Source organism: Aquarana catesbeiana, linkage group LG03 (assembly GCF_042186555.1).
Source record: "Aquarana catesbeiana isolate 2022-GZ linkage group LG03, ASM4218655v1, whole genome shotgun sequence".
NCBI lineage: Eukaryota > Metazoa > Chordata > Amphibia > Anura > Ranidae > Aquarana > Aquarana catesbeiana.
Window position 1 is genome coordinate 293172491 of NC_133326.1, and position 17827 is coordinate 293190317.

The following is a 17827-nucleotide window of genomic DNA, read 5'->3' on the forward strand; positions in this document are numbered from 1 at the left end:
CACAATTGGATTTTTAGCAGGGAATTGTGTGATGACAGACTGTTTGCTTAAAATCTGACTGTTATTACTCTCCATCAGACAATTGTTGGGCAACTTTCCGCCAACAAATGTTGGATGGCAGGCTAGTAAATTTTCGGTGGACAACGGTCTGTTGTCAGATTTTCCTATCGTGTGTACACAAGTCCATCACACAAAAGTCCAAAGTACAAACACGTATGCTCGGAATCAATGCTCACCAAACACGACATTAGCAGAAGGTGCCCAAAGGGTGGTGCTCAAGAGCTGAAATTCCACGTAGTATGTCACCACATTCGTGTTTGTTGGCCGACAATTGTGTACCGTTTGTATACAAGACAAGTTCACGGCACACGCCCTTCGGGCAAAAGTCTGGCGCTTTGTCTGCCAACAATCCGACCATATGTACGAGGCTTTACACTGGTTGTTGGTTAAATTGGGGTGAGTGTATATCCCCCTTTAATGGCTGTTGATGTAAAATACCCCATTACATTGGTGATCAGTGTACATATCCCTTTACATTGGTGGTGAGTGCAGAATTGCCCTTACACTGGTGGTCAGTGTAAATCCCTCTTTACATTGGTGGTCAGTGTAAATCCCCCTAACTTTGGTGGTCAGTTTAGAAGTGTCACCTTACATTGGTGGTCAGCACAAATCTCCTCGACAATGGTTTTCAGTGTAAATTTCCTCTTAAATGGAGGTCATTGTATATTCACACTGGTGGTTGGTGTAAATGGTTTTATTACATTGGTTTCAGTGTAGAAATCCCTCTTTATATTGGTGGGTGGTGTAAAATTTCACCTCACATTAGTGGCCAATGTAAATCCCCCCTCACATTGGTGGTAATTGTAAATTCCCAATTACATTGGTGGTCAGTGTAGAATCCCCCACTATATACTTGCCAAAGATTTCCAGCTTTGCTCTACAAGATTTAGAATATGCCACAGTGTACTGCCTCCTAACTAATCTCATCACCCCACCACTGCCACTGATATCATCAACCCCTCAGCATTGCCGCTGATCACCCCCCCCCCAGCATTGCTACTGATCCCAGGAGTCCTAGGATTCCTAGGAGTTTTCTGTCTATTGATCGGTCCCCTCACCTCCTCCGTCCATGGTGTGCAGGCAGTGAGAAGATTATGTGCTATAACCTTTAGCAATCAGTGAGCAGTAATGATGTGCACTAACCTCTTGCAACCAATCATTGAATGGTAAGGATATGCAGTAACCTCTAGCAACCAATCAGTGAGCAGTAATAATGTGCAGTAACCTCTAGCAACCTATTAGTGAGTGGTAAGGATGTCCAGTATCCTCTAGCAATCAATCAGTGAGCAGTACTGATGAACAGTAATCTCCAGCAACCAATCAACAAGCAGAAGTCATGTCCTGTAATCTCTATTAAATACTCATTAAGCCATAATGTGTGCTGTAAGCTCTAGCAGCCAATCAGTGAGTGGTAATGATACACTGTAACCTCTGGCAACCAATCGCAATTGATACCTGATCTGATTCATTAAACTGATTTTGAGTCTAGCTGCTATTTATTGTATGACTCAGAGGTCAGACGCAGGTGGAGAGCAAACTTGCATGGGGGGGGGGGCAAGAAAATGTTTGCCCGGGATCCAATCAATATTAAAGACGGCCCTGGAGACCAAATATAGTGAATGCAGAGTCCTGGGGTTAGTAACACTTTAATACCATGGTAAAGCCACAGTGATTTTTACCTACAGGTAAGCTTACAGTTTAATAAGGCTTACCTGTAGGTACAGCAAATATATCTTAAACCGTTTAGGAGATATTTACATTAGTAGCAGCCGGTAATGTTGCCAGCACATGCACACTGAGCTCTCAATAGACAGTGCCATCCATTCAGAGCTGTGTGCCAGCTCTGAATGGTGCATGTACGGGAGCTATGTCACCGAGCTTGGCCATTCAAACAGCCAGAGTCTAAAAAACCCAGAAGAAAGACCAGGTAAAGATGGAAGCCCTGTCAGCTGTGAAGGGCTTTGTTTTAAGGTAAGTCAGTCAAAGTGTGCTAGTATTCAATCCATACTAGCACATTATGACATTATCCTGGAGGGACCATTTAAAAAAAAAGTTATGCTGTGTGAATGGGGACATGTAACAAATATAAAGTAGGTGTTATACCAATTTGCCTGCAAAAACCTAAATACAGTTCAAGTTTAAAGAAGAAGTCCAGCCTGAGCTCGTTTGGCTGAGCTTCTCCTATGGGTCACAGGAGTGCAATTCGTTTTGCACTCCTGTGACCCGTTTTCAGCAGTGAGCGGTCTGAAGTCCGCTCTCTGCTGACGTCACACAGATCAGTCCAGGCACCACGTCATCACTACTCTGGGAGTCTGGATCTGCCAGGTGCCTGGACTGATAGCCGTCTCAGCCTCTCAGCGAGCCAATGAGACGGCTGTTCCCCGCTGCCTGTCCACAGCTCAGCGCTCCAATGAGCATGGAGGAGCAGAGCAGGAGAGCTGCTGATTGACAGGCAGCAGCTCTCTGCTCGGGGAGCCAAGAGAACCGAGCCATCGGTGGTGTTCAGTGACTTTGTTCAGTGCAGAGATGCCGGGGGACACATGCAGCATTGGACTGATGCTGCAACCACCTAGGTAAGTATAAAACTGCAATAACTCTGATTCCCATACTTCTCCTTTAAAGACTTCATAATCCTATTTGCCATTTGATTGCTTTACTTTTAGATGGATTTGCAACAAATGATTGACTGCTGGTTGCACTGTAGAAAAAGGTATTTTTATCTGATTGCTATATCCATCACGTTCATTAGTTCAAAGTTTAAAAGTTTTGCTAGCGTTGAATACAAGACAAACCTTGGCATTATTAGTAGCTTATAAAACATTTCAGGTGACCTATTTTTCTCACACCCAGAACATGTCTGTAGTTGTCAGATTTAAATGTATACTGTGTTTGTTCTGAGGTTTCATTGTGCTTTTCTAGGACATGGATATAAGGACAATACACAAATACAAGGAACATGAAGCGCTACTCCCGCAGGAGCCACTTGGTAGATTGGGTTCTCTGTTCTTTTGCTTCGATTCTGCTTCGATTTTGCTTCTATTCTGTAAACAACCTTGGCCCCTCTGACACATCTGGTTGAAGGAAAGTTACTGCAAACCCTTATAGAAACTCCAGTATGCATACAATGCACCCAGGGGCAATTCAGTATCAGAAAATGAACATCAGATGTTAATGGTAAATTAACTCAGTGTATTGTAACAAGTTGAGGTTAATGGCATAAGTTAGTTCACTAAACAATAGAATTAATCAGCTTCCCCTGCTGCACTCTCATATGGTGGCCTCCACTGGACTCACTCCTCCTGACACAATGGATGAAAATAAGGTGGATTTGGATTCCTTCTATCCCTGCAAAGCATCTTCCAAGTCTTTCCTACCTCTCCCTCTCTACTCCTCTCTTCTTTCGAGGCACACTGTATTTTCCTGTTTTCTACCATTTTTCTGAGATTTGCAGCAATTTATCAGCCTCCTGAACCAGTATTGTGCTTTTTTGATGACTTCGCTGCCTGGCTACCCTTTTTTCTCTCCTCTGAAATACCTACTATCATTCTTGGTGACTTCATCAACCCTGTTAATGTTAACAGCCCAGCTACAGCTCAACTTAACCTCATCTTTTGACCTAACACAATGGACACACAGTCCTACTCACTCCAATGGTAATACCCTCGACCTTGTATTCTCCATCGCTACACTCCTGGCAACCTCACCAACACCTCCTTTTCTCTCTGATCACAACCTCATCAGTTTCACATTATTCTCATCTCCAACTACCTATCCCTCCAAGCAGAAAACGATTACTTGCAGAAAACTTCGCCACTTTAACCCTTCTCTTCTCTATTCTGCTACTGACCACCTCTATGACAACATCTCTCCCCTGTCCTGTCCTGACCTGGCCATCTCTGTCTACAATAGTTCACTCTCATCCCCACTGGATGGGCTTGCTTCTCTAGCTACACTCAGAATCAGGCCCCGACCGTTACAACCCTGGAAAACCAAAAAACACCAGAAATCTCAAAAGACATTGCCGTGTACTTGAACGACTGTGGCGTAAAACCAAATTCTTACAGGACTTCAATCTATATGAATCTGCCCTCCTAAAATACAATTAATGTCCCCATGCTGCTTAACAAACCTACTTTGTCTCTCTAATTAATACCTTGTCATTCAGTCCCCATCAGCCCATCTCTACCTTCAAGTCTCCCACCCCCACCCCCTCTACCCACTAATTCACTCACTGCCCAAGAGATTGCCAATCACTTCAAAGAAAGGATTGATGTAATATGTGAGGACACCGCCACTGTACATACATCTTCCCCACTCAAAATACCTTGTCTAACAGCACAATCAACACTTTCATCTCTTGAACTGGCTACTACTGAAGAAGTTACAAAACATTTCTCAGATGCCCACCTAACCAATTGGTCCCCTGGATCCTGTTCCCTCGCAACTACTACGGTCACCCTTCTATTCTATCCTTTGCTCCCTAACTCACATCTTTAAACTCTCCCTCTCTACTGACACCTTTCCCTCCCCTCTAAAGCATGCACACATCACTCCCATACTTAAAAAGCCTTCACTGGACCCCACCAACCTGAATAACTTAAGACCCATCTCGTTGCTCCCATTCACCTATAAACTTCTATAACTCTTATGCCCCGTACACACGGTCGGAATTTCCGACGGAAAATGTGTGATAGGACCTTGTTGTCGGAAATTCCGACCGTGTGTAGGCTCCATCACAAATTTTCCATTGGATTTTCCGACACACAAAGTTTGAGAGCAGGCTATAAAATTTTCCGACAACAAAATCCGTTGTTGGAATTTCCGATTGTGTGTACACAAATCCCACGCACAAAGTGCCACCCATGCTCAGAATAAATAAAGAGATGAAAGCTATTGGCTACTACCCCGTTTAGAGTCCCGACATATGTGTTTTACGTCACCGCGTTCAGAACGATCGGATTTTCCGACAACTTTGTGTGACCGTGTGTATGCAAGACAAGTTTGAGCCAACATTCATCGGAAAAAATCCTAGGATTTTGTTGTCAGAATGTCCGATCAATGTCCGACCATGTGTACGGGGCATTAGTCTACAACCGTCTTAGCTCCTACATCTCTGAATATAACCTAGTTGACCCCTTACAGTCTAGCTTTTGCTCACAGCACTCCACAGAAACTGCCTTACTTTAACTCACTAAGGCTTTACTAACTGCTAAAACCAATGGCCACTACTTCATACTCCTACTACTTGAGCTCTCTGTAGCCTTTGATACCGTTGATCATCCACTCTTTCTCAATAAACTCCGTTACCTTGGCCTCCAAGATTCTGCTTTATCCTGGTTCTAATCCTACATATCACAGCGCTCTTTCAGTGTTACCTACAACTCTGTCTCCTCCTCTCCATTTCTGCTTTCTGTAGGGGTACCCCAAGGCTCTGTTCTTGGACCCCTGCTCTTCTCTATCTACAACTCCTCCCTTAGTCACTTCATAACCTCCCATGGCTTCCAATATCATCTCTTCATTCAGAATCTGGTGCAGCTGTTTATCATAGCCAATCAGCTTCTAACTTCAGCTTGTTCAATTAAGCTTTGGCAATAAAACTTGGAAGCTGATTGGTTTCTTTGCTGAACTGCACCAGATTTTGCACTATCCAGTTTTAAAAAATAATCCCCAGTGTCCTGCAAGAATAAACATAAGGAACATCGCCAACAATTTTTTACAGTTCTGAAGGTATTTAGGGTATTTGGGAAGTGTGATGTTAAACCCAGCCCCTAGTAGTAACTACATTATTCACATAGACCCCACCACCACCTACTTCCATCTTAAGAGGAATGCATAGTAGTTTTTCTTGACTATCGGAAGTACTTAAATTTGAAATATTACTCATAATTATTTATTTTCCTGGGTAGTATGCTCTAAAAGCATTCCAGTAGCCAGATATCACATAACAGATGCTAGACTTACTCCTGTGATTTATTGGCGTTGCTACATTCCTTTATATAGCCACCTCCATCACCATCTGGAAGAAAACCAGAAGTTCCACTCAACCATACTACACTGACTGAGTGTGTGTGGGGCAAGAGGGGGCATGGCAGAGTACAGCACAGTGCAATTGCATCTTGTGAACTCTACATAGCAAAATAAGGTTATCCCAGGGCTTAAAAAACTGAATTCCTGGTGGCTCTTACTATTTGCATCAAAGCACACATTAATGTAATATTATGTTGGCTGCCCTGATTGCCCCCTTTTGTGTACAGTTTAAATGATCCAATATACTGTAATGCTGTTGGCCTGGGTATACTTATTTTGCCTTTTGTGTGGTTGAAACATAAAAATGCTAAGTAAACAAATTCAAACAATTTGTGCATGTTTGCTATGTGCTTGTAAATATCAGTTTTACCTACTGCATGTTTGACAGCTCATTTATTATTTTGAGCACAGTTTTATTACCTTGTCTTGACTAGATAGAATACATAGCTCTGATTGCACAAGCAATAGTATTGAGTTTTCCTGTATGAACAAATTTGATGAAATATACTATGCTACACTCACACAATCATGTAACTAATTTTATTATACTGAATAAAGTATGAATCAGTATAGTTTTGTCTTAAAATCAATCCAACAATTGGGTATTATGCTGTTTTTAGTAGCTAATGAGAGCAATTTGACAAAAATATATATTTTTTTAAAAGTACTTGCAAATTGCAACTGTTTCCTGCTAAATAAGTCATTATATGGCTAAAACACAGCAAGGCTGCTACTTCAGGCTAGATTCAACCAAAACATGGAGTGACACTTTTGTTAAAGTACCTAGTGTACAGGAACAGTGAGAGAGTAAATATAAACCAGTCACATCAATCTTTATCTAGCTTAAGTCTACCTTCACAAACAAAAAGCGCCTGTTAAAATAAAAGTCCATGGCATGTTTGTCATTATTATGTGGTTGACATACAGGAACTCCCTTTTAATTCAGAAGGGGATGATCCAATTTAATTATGATCATACAATAGAACTAGATGAGTCATGTTTTCTCTTTCTGTATATTCTGGATGTTGTGCCATGTGAAACAAGCATGCACTGCCCAGCAGTATACCGTCTGTGGTATGAACTTTTGTGAGTTGTGTGCTTCTTTTAATTCACAGATTGCGTGCATAAAATACATCCTAAATTTGTCTTTCTTCATGATTGAATACCTCAATTCAATATGACTCAATAACTGTGGTGCAAGTAAATGTCTTTTAAAATGTCAACCTTAATGAAAAGTATATTAAACAGAAATAAAAGATAGACAGATACAGCAACAGATAATATTTTTTAAAGCAGAGCTCCAGGCTACTTCAGAAAAAAATAAAAGTCAGCAGCTACAAATACTGTAGCTGCTGACTTTTAATATTAGGACACTTATCTGTCCATGAACCCAGCGGTGTCTTCACCCAAGCTGATTTTTCAATCAGCTCTCGGGTGCTGCTGCCGCCATCTCGGGTACGGGTAACCAGCCTTATGGCTTCACAACCACTTCCCTACTGAGCATGCACGAAGTGTGCTGCGCTTTGTGAATGGCCCAGGAGTGAGGGAAGGAGGAGGGGGGCCGAACTTCCAGATGAGTTTGAAGTCAGCCGGAAGTGGGAGCAGGTACCTGTCCAAACCAGGTACCTGCTCCCCCCTCGAAAGGTGTCAAATGTGGCAGCGGAGGAGGCAAATAAGCGGAGCTACCCCTTTTGGGTGGAGCCTACTTTAAAGTGTACTCTGTATTTTTCACGTTAAAGGGCATCCATGATGGGAGACACAGCATTATCCAATCTTCATAGGTTCTTTTTAAATACATAAACGATAGACCTGGTAGCCTCACAATTTAAATTGGCACAATGCTACTTCTGTAAACTCAATAAAAACGTGTATAAAGAAACATGATCTTTTTTTTTTTTTTTTTTTTTTTTAAGGTTACAAACGCTTTATTTGAACAAGCTCAAGTTATAAGCTGATTGGCTACCATGCACAGTTGTACCAGATTTTGCACTCTCCAGTTTAGTATATCAACCCCAGTGTGACTACTAAATTATTTCAACCTACGACACAGAGACTTCTTTTGCCTAAAAAGGTGACACAGCATAATATAACTTATGTTTATGTAAGTATTTCTTCTGAGTGGACTTAACTATTAAAATGTTACCTTTCCAGATAATCAAATGAAAACATGGAACCTGGAGCTGGGCATATTTCAGTATGGGTCGGCGAAGAAGAAAAAATCATTTATGGATTAACAAAGCATACAAGCAGCATGGATGTTGTGCAAGCTCTTCTTGAGGAACAGCAATCTGCAATGGGCAAAAGACATGTGCCACTGAGTAATTCCAAAGAGTATTCTATCATGGAAAAATGGAGAGGATTTCAATGCACCTTGCCACCTACCACAAAAATGTTAAAGCTTTGTAAGGCATGGGGTGCAGAACAAGTTAATGTAAGCTTTTATCTGGTAAAATCAGAGCTCATGCAGCTTTGTTTATTATGGAATAATGCTGAATATCTAAAGCACACAAACTATCCCCATTATAGTGCGGCATCTGCTATTAAATCTTTGCCATTGCATAAACAGAAGAGCATTGTAAGGAAGGCATTTCGAAAATTAGCAGAGATGAAAAAGGGCACGGATTCTCAGGAAAAAAACAGCATAAAAAAACTTATGCAACTAATTGCTTCTCAGGATCTCACAATTAAAAAACAAATAAAAAGAATGCAAGAGTTGGATGAACAGATTGAGGAATGCATAACATACCTACATCAGGACAAAGAAGGCAAGAGTGAACACACAGATCACTGTAGCCACTTGAATGAAGTTGAATTTAAACAGCAGAGATGCAAATTTTTAAAAGACACAGATAGCCTTGGAGAATTATTATCTATTACAGATGAAGCACATTGTCCTTATATGCATACTGAGACATTATCTAATGAAATTAAAGAAAAACCCCACTCTATGCCCACATGTAAAGACTTGCTTTCTGATCAGGAAAACTTAAAGGACAATTGGGAAATGTGTATGCTGCAATGTCTTAGACAAACAGTTGGTGAAAGCCTACAGCTGGAGGTAAAATTACATTCTCTCCTTAGCTGTATACAAAAGGAAATCCACTATAAAGATTCTGTTCTACTCAGCCAGAAAAGAGAATATGATGTTTTAAAACAAGAGCTGAGATTGTTAAACGAACCAAACAATTTAGTGACTTATGAATTTTCACAACCATACAGCATATCTTCAAGTGCTGGCAGTGAAGAGCTAGATAATATTACTGTAGCTTTGTCTATTACAAATATGCAAAGTGATTCAGATTCTGATACAGGAATTAGTTCTATTCATAGCCTAAACTCTGATCCTGTTCCTTGACATACAACATGGATACCTGCATAACATAACCAAAATGCTTTGTTAAGAAAGTCACACTTTAATGAAATATTAATTAACAGTAGATGACAGTACTAAGAAGACTGATGAAGTTTATTTTTTTTTTTGGAAGTACCAAATTTGATATTCACTGTTGTTTTTCCCTTTCCACTCCTGTTGTGGTGATACTATAGAAAATAAGAAACCACTGCAAAAAAACACTAAAACAATATGAACACACTGTGCTTGTCCTCTCATTAATTTATCTCCAGCTCTTATTTATTTAGTAAAGCTGCCATAAACTAATGTATTTCAAATTAACATTCGTACAAACATTGATACAAAAATTTGTATGAAAATTTTCTTTACATTTGTTCAAAAGTACTTCAAAATTTTGTTTGCTTTCAACATTTGATTTTGGAGCAAATGGACTTTTCCCAACAGTTAGAAATTAATTTGTTTGAGAAAAATATTCCATCCTGCTCCTTTTCTCATCACTGTGGTCAAAAACAAATGTAGATTTAACCCCACTAACAATTAGAAAATTTATTCTAATTTAGTCATCCTTTTTGTCAGACTGGGTGGCTCCAGATAACTTATGCTGGTAATTACCATGATGGACCGAATCCGGCGGACAATCTGACTGTGTGTGGGCTCCATCAGACCTGCAGCAGACTTTTTCATTCAAAAATCTGACGGACTTTAGATTTGGAACATGTGTCCAATGGACTCTAGTCTGGTCGAAAAATCTGCTCGTCTGTATGCTAGTCCGATGGACCAAAACCCGTGCTAGGGCAGCTATTGGCTACCGGCTATCAACTTCGTTATTTTAGTCTGGTGGTACGTCAACACATACGAATCCATCGGACTTTGGTGTGATCGTGTGTAGGCAAGTCCGTTCGTTCAAAAGTCCGTCGGAAGTCTGTCAAAAGTCCGTCGAAAGTCCGTCGAAAAGTCCGCCCGTGTGTACGTGGCATAAGGAAGATTTTATTTTTGCATAGGTAACATGCACTTATGCTAACAGTATTTGCTGTGGCAGCAAATTAAGATACTTATAGACATTAGATAACAGGTGATGATCTCATTTATATGAGAGACTACCGGGACTACCAAAAATGTCATTACCTGGGGAAGACGGTTTGGAAAACCTTCGCTAATTATTACTCTTACCAATGAAATAAATGATGCCAGCAATGTCTGTCAGTACTATGAATTCTTTGCAAAGTTGCCAAGCATACCTGTTTATAAAGCACTCAAGCTTTCCAGGTAAAGGGCAATCGGATTGTGCCTGCACAACCAGTTCCCTATGTATTTTGCATAAAAGGGCCCTCTCTTTTGAAGTCCTTTCTGGATTGCAGTTTCCACTATTCCCTTACATGTGCCCATATGGACTTGTGTCTTTTTTCAACCTGATGATCTAACTAGGTAACTATGTCATCATTACAAACGGCTAATGGATAAACTGGAAGGTTGTCCAAACTTCTATTTACCACATTTAGGGGTTGATTTACTAAAACCGGAGAGTGCAAAATCTGGTGCAGCTCTGCATAGAAACCAGCTTCCATGGTTTAGCCCTCGTTCACACTGAACGTGGTTTTGAAATTGTACGAGTTCAGCTGAACTCGCACGATTTCAAACCTGCATTTCAGTGCGAGTTCGGGGGTGATTCAAAAGACATCTGTGTGGGTTCATGCACAGATGTCTATTGAAATCACTCCCGAAGTCGCCAAAAGTAGTGCAGAAACTACTTTGGGAAATCGGAGCAGCGCCGCAAAGTTGGCATTGCACCGATTGGGACAGTACCATTGCCGGCAATAGGCAGCGATTTGACATGCGATTTGATATGTCAACTCACATATCAAATCATGCCAATGTGAATGGGGGCTGATTGTCAAAGCTCAACTAAACAAGTTGAAGTTAGAAGCTGATTGGCTATGATACACAGCTGCACCAGATTTTGTGTGCACCAGTTTTAGTTTATTTCCCTTTCCCCCCTAGTTTTATTTTTTTTTTCTGTCTGTTAAAGTTGAACTCTGTTCAATTAGCTAATGAAACTATACCTGGGAGCTGTTTACATGTATTTGTATTTCTTTATCATGGATTTGTATCTCTGTCCATCCAGTCCTGCCACACAGCAAAGCCATGCAGCACAAATATGTCGGGTAGGGATAAACAAAAGATTGCTGATCTCATCTCTCTTTCTATTGCACTGCTTTCCCCTCCTAACAGCATGCTTTTGGCAGTGCAGCATAAATTATAAGTTCCTTGTGCCACTTCTCATTCCCACAGTCTGAGCTCTACTGCACACTGGACAACCAGAAGTTGATACCACCTCAAGTCATATTGTACTTGAATGGTATTAAAAATTACCTTTTCTTTTCAATCTGCAGCTCTGTAATTTTCTGTAAAATGCAATGGAAATGGCTACCTGGATGTGTTCTGTACACAGAATGTGTACTTAACAACCCCCAGAAGCATGATTTCCTGCTTGTGTGATTGGCTTATTGATTTTCCCAGTACTCTCCACTAAGATACAAGCCAGATTTCAGGCACCCTCTGCAACAAAAATGTCATTTTTGGTGAGATACTCCTGAAAGGAAGTGACGTCTAAAGAGATACAAGCCCTGCAATTTTCCTCCTTAAAACCCTGCAGGTGCAGCAGCTGGTTGATAATTAAGAAACCACTCCCATTAGATTCACCACATGGACACAGAAAAATGCACAGGAATTTCTTCAGAATAAAAAAAGGTAGGAATCTGCAACAAAGTTGAATAGCTCTTTATAAGATAAAATATAAAATATATTAATGCAGAGCTATTCCCCACGTTACTTCTTTTCTGCCACTAGGTGTCCTCATGATAGCCAAACTTCCTTTGAGCCTAAGCTATCCTGGACCTACCACAGCTTGTGACTGGACAGTGAAAGTAAAAGCAGCAGAGTGATGAGATCATAAATCTGTCTCTCACTATCGGCATGCTAGGAGGAGACTATGAGTAAGTAGAGGCAATGCTGATTGTAGTATAGGCAGGCAAAGGGGTTTGATTTACTAAAGCTGAAGAGTGCAAAATCTGGTGCATCTGTGCATGGTAGCCAATCAGCATCTAACTTCAGCTTGTTCAACTTTGACAAAAAACCTGGAAGTTTTTTGTCTGCAGCAGATTTTGCACTCTCCAGTTTTAATAAATCAACCCCATAGTCTACATAAGAGTGGAAACCCTGCTTTAAATTCATGAGCGGTGCGTCAACACAGGAAGTTGCATTAGGTGGACTTCACTGGCAGGCTCTAAAGATATCTGTGAGACTTTGCAGGGGGACTTTGTGGATGCATTTATAATTAAGTGCCATAGCACATATTTCTAAAAGGAGGCCACAGGTCTGCTTTAACTGATTTCTTCTTTGAAGTGAGCCTTTGCTCAGTCTATGCACACTAAAGTGTTTACATATTTTGTACAAGCAGGAAAGTGCTTTAAAACCAATCCTCATTTGCCTTTCTAGCTGCTTGTACTGTAAAGTAATTCAGCTATAAGATTTAGCTATAGGCATTTAGGAGTAAATCATTTTGTGGAGTAGTTCACCACAGAGGCAAAAGAATCGTAACTTGTTTTCTATGAGAGCAGATCGTAGCAGCCTACCAGCCTTTTAAAATGATACTAAAGTCTCGTTTTCCTTTATTTAAAAATAACAAACATGTCATACTTACCTGCTCTATGAAATGGTTTTGCACAGAGCAGCCCCAATCCTCTTCTTCTTAGGTCCCTCTTCGGTGCTCCTGGCTCCTCCCTCCTGTAGAGTGCCCCCACAGCAAGCAGCTTGCTATGGGGGCACCTGAGCTGAGCATGTAGCTCTGTGTGTCCATTCAAACATGGAGCCACAGTGTGGCCCTGCCCCCTCTCTCCTGATTGGTTAACTGACTTTGATTGACAGGAGCAGGAGCCAATAGCGCTGCTGCTATATTTCAGCCAATCAGCAGGGAGAGTCCCGGATGGATGAGGCATCCTTACACATCACTGGATAAAGAGGGGGCTCAGATAAGTATTAGGGGGGCTAAGGGGGTCTGCTGCACACAGAAGGTTTTTTTTATCTTAATGCACAGAATGCATTAAAGTATAAGTTCACCTTTATAGAAAAATCTGGAAGGTGGACTTACACAGGACCCCCTCCTCATCCCCCCCCCTCGGTCCCGCTGACCTGTATCTTGGCAATCTCCCATTCTGAAACAAACTTCTGCCTTTACAACCACTTTAATGTAAAAAATCATCAGCTGTTTCCAAACTGTTAGAAACTGCATTAAACCTATTTCAGAGTCTTTGTTTTGATCTTTGGGAATTCACAATAAAAGCAGCTAAAGAGGTGAGTAAGGGTTTGTTTTAAAGCTCCTTTTATGCCTGCTAAAATAAAACCATTTATTACCATAGTCTGGACACATGTCCACTTTAACTGAATATTGCAACATTCCAAGACACTAGTCTTGAAATAAAGAGGAATGTGTTATTTAAAAAATAGCAAATGTGGGGGCATGTCCTGAACATGGAGCTGTGAGGACGTGTCTGGTCCGCGCTCCGCTCCCGCCGCAGCTTACCCAGCAGCATATCCACGATCCTGGGCCCTGACACGGCCCAGGACATGTCACAAAGGCGGCGGAATACAGCCCACCATTCCGGGACAGAGACCACCCAACAGGGGCAGCTGGATTCCTATTTTTCCGGGACCCGTGGCAAGGCCCCGGAGAAATCCAAGATGGCGCCGGTCAATAAGACAGGGAAACAGCACGCGCCGGCACAGAAGCAAACCACGCCAGCCGTGCTATCCCCACAGCCATCACCCGGATCGGTGAGTGACTCTGTACCCCCGACATCCCCGGGATCCACTGTGTCTAGGGCAGGGGGATCGGATATTGCTGACCTTATAGAAGAGGGGGACATTAAAAAGCACATCTGGTCCCTCCCCACTAGAGAGGATTTGGAAAGATTCACAGCCAGGGTGGAAAAGGCATTCACAGAGGATATAGCACAACTCAAAGAGGACACTACACACCTGGGCAACAGAGTGGAAACTATAGAGCAAAGGCTGGATGAGGCTCTTCCCACTATGTCAGCATTGCAGCTTAGATGTGCAGCTCAGGATCAAAAGCTGGACTTATTATTGTCACAACTTGACAACTTTGAAAATCGCAGCAGAAGGGCAAACATCCGTATCCGAGGTATGCCAGAAGCAACAGCCCCCAGGGACATTATCCCTTCCCTGCAAGGCATATTCAGGGAAATCCTGGACTTACCAGATACAGAGCCCATTGAGATTGATCGTGCCCACCGAGCCCTGCGACCACCATCCCAAGACGCTGACAACCCACGAGACATAATATGCAAGTTGCATAAATACACTCTCAAGGAGCGAATAATGCAAAAAATGCGCAACAGACCTTATTTTGATTTCGACGGCGCCCACCTCTGTTTCTTCCAGGACATCTCCAGACGCACTCTGATGCAACGTCGAGCCCTAAAACCTGTCTTGCTGGCCCTCCAAGAAGCAGGCCTCACATACCGCTGGGGCTTTCCCTTTTACTTACAAGCCTTTAAAGATGGCCGTTCAGCCACCCTGCGCACCAGAGATGATCTCCCTCACTTTCTCTCTGCCCTGGGACTTGGCAAAGTTGACTTTCCGGATTGGCGAGGGGACCATGCGATGATGAACTTTCCAAACATTGAACTCCCCCAGCCCTGGACACAAATGCCCCAACGCCGGGGCCGAAGACGCAGTCGCCACCAGCAAGAGTCAGATGCCTCCCCCGGCCCCTCTGCACTGAGAGACTGATGGTAACGTCAGGATCCCGAACTGAGTCCTTACTCCCCTGTTTCGGAGGCACCCCTTATTATTAAATCACCTACAGACCTGGAACTTCCTTTACAGTTTAACTGCTGCTGAGCCTGGTCTCACCAGGTCCCGACAACGATCTTCTGCCTACATAAAGCTGGTCAAGGCTCTCACCCGCTTCCTGAAAAGACACAGTTGGAGGATGTTTCCAGTCCTCCTTAGCTACTAGTACTACTCTCCCCGGGCCTCCCCCAAGTATACAACTCCCCCCCCTAACCCCCTATCATGCCATTTACAACAACCCCCCCCATCTACGGGTCACAACCCAGCATTTAAGAGGTGGGAGCGGGGCGGACCCCCTCTCCCTTCTCCCCTCCATGACGGCTCACGTTCCCCCAGTAGGCTGCCCATGTTTGGGCACTAATCCCATTTGGGATACCGGACCTGGACAAAATGGGTCCCCTGAAGAAGGGGGGCACATTGGGCCCAGTCTGTGCCTATATAGAACCATTGTTAGGTTCTCGTTACATTTAAATGTTGCATATGGTTATGCTGACGTTAAAGTTTGTTTTAATTTTAATTGCACTTTTAATTTTGTTTTTTCGCTTTCCTCCTCTATTCTCTTCTCCCTCCCTGGCCTCTTTCTTGCTCTCCTCTTCCCTAACAGGGTCTATTCGATTGCCGTCGCCCGCTCCGGACTCCGCCCCCGGGACCGCAGCCGACCCACAACATCATTCTTCAATGACAACGGTTAAGGTAATCTCTTATAATGTCTGTGGTCTCTGCTCACCCTGTAAGCGGAGTAAGCTGTGGTGGGAACTAAAAAAGTCCAGGGCGCAAATAGTTTTCCTACAGGAAACACACTTCACACACCATGCCATACCAAAACTACCGACACATATCTACAGTCAGTGGTACCAGAGTACCTCCCCAGTCAACAAGTCCAGAGGCACCTCCATAGCTATCCACAAAAACTGCCCCTTCCAATATTCAAACACCAGGATTGACCCCCTGGGACGATATGCCTTTCTGAAAGGGACCATAGCGGGTACTAAATACACCCTCGCCAATATCTATTCCCCCAATTCGAATCAATTGACCTTCCTTGATTCAATCATAGAGAAACTAGAAGAGTTCAGAGAGGGGTCTCTAGTTTTAGGAGGCGACTTTAATGTAAGCCCAGACCCATCCCTGGACACTTCACACAGCAAGCCCTCCCATTCACACGCATTCCTTCGGTACTTTCGAAAATCCCTTCAGATGATGGGCCTAGTTGACTGCTGGAGGGCCCTTCACCCCACAGAGAGGGATTACAGTTATTATTCAGTGGTACATAACGTTTACACACGTATAGACTTGGTCTATTTTGACCGCCCGACCTTGGAGCTCCTTCAAAGCTCTTCCATAGGAAACATAACCATTTCAGACCATGCCCCGGTCCAGGTCTCTTTTATCATTCCAACAGGCTCCCGGAAAACCTGGAACTGGCGCCTTAATGAATACTTATTAGATGAACCTGTAGTGGAAGCCCAGGTCTCAGACACGATAAAAAATTACTTCCGAGAGAATAATCAAGGAGATTTGAGCGAGGGCACAATATGGGAATGTCACAAGGCCGTTGTACGAGGCAAACTTATTGCACAGGGGTCAAGATTAAAGAAAGAAAGGCAAGCTGACTATAATAGAGTTCTAAATGCACTTCAGCAGGCGGAACTTAAACACAAGGCGGGAGGTTCCTCAGATGACCTGCGAGAACTAACGGAACTCAGAGACATATTCTCACGGTTGTTAGAACGACAGGCGCGTAAACAATTGCGACACTTATCCCACCGATACTACGAGCATGGTAACAAGTGTGGACGCATGCTCGCAAGAGCGCTTCGGACAAAACGGGCCCAAATGCAAGTACACAAACTTCGAACCCCTACGGGAGATATGACATTCCATTCCTCCAAGATAGCAGAAGGGTTCCGCGACTATTACGCCGAACTCTACAACCTAGATGCGAAAACTAACCATGAAGCTAAGGAAAACAGACTGACCAAAATTCGAGACTACTTATCCACCAACGGACTGCCCTCCCTGACTGAAGACCAACTAGCTGACCTAGAATCCCCTATCACTACCACGGAACTTGAGTCCACCATCAAATCTTTACCCAACGGGAAAAGCCCAGGTCCTGACGGATTTACTATAGCATATTATGCCAAATTCTCCCCGCTCCTCACGAACCACATGTGTAAATACTTCAATTCCCTAGTAAAGGGATGCAAAATCCCATCTGAAGCTCTCTTAGCACACATCTCGGTTATACCGAAGGAGGGTAAAGACCCAACTGTCCCACAGAGTTACCGCCCCATTTCCTTACTAAATACGGACGTAAAAATCGTAGCGAAAATCCTTGCAAACCGACTGAAACACCTTATCCCCCTTATAGTTCACTTAGACCAGACGGGTTTTATTGTAGGACGCGAAGCTCGAGACAACTCAATCCGTGCGATTCAACTTATACATTGGGCTAAAACTAAAGATGTACCCCCCCCTTACCTAATACTCTCCACCGACGCTGAGAAGGCG

At 42.9% G+C, this 17827-nt stretch overlaps 1 protein-coding gene across 3 annotated transcripts in view; it reads left to right on the plus strand.

Moving 5' to 3' along the window:
* The window catches only part of RASSF9 (Ras association domain family member 9), a 37759-nt gene extending 28188 nt beyond the window's left edge, over positions 1–9571 (plus strand). The window contains exons 2-4 of one of the 3 annotated variants that reach the window (XM_073620212.1): positions 2980–3234; positions 8001–8158; positions 8239–9571. In XM_073620212.1, the coding sequence (XP_073476313.1) occupies positions 8255–9442 (1188 nt within the window). In that variant the 5' untranslated portion in view covers positions 2980–3234; positions 8001–8158; positions 8239–8254 and the 3' untranslated portion in view covers positions 9443–9571. The remainder of the gene's footprint in view (positions 1–2979; positions 3235–8000; positions 8159–8238) is intronic. The other 2 variants (XM_073620213.1, XM_073620211.1) reach the window with 2 other exon arrangements.
* Positions 9572–17827: the final 8256 nt, after the last annotated feature.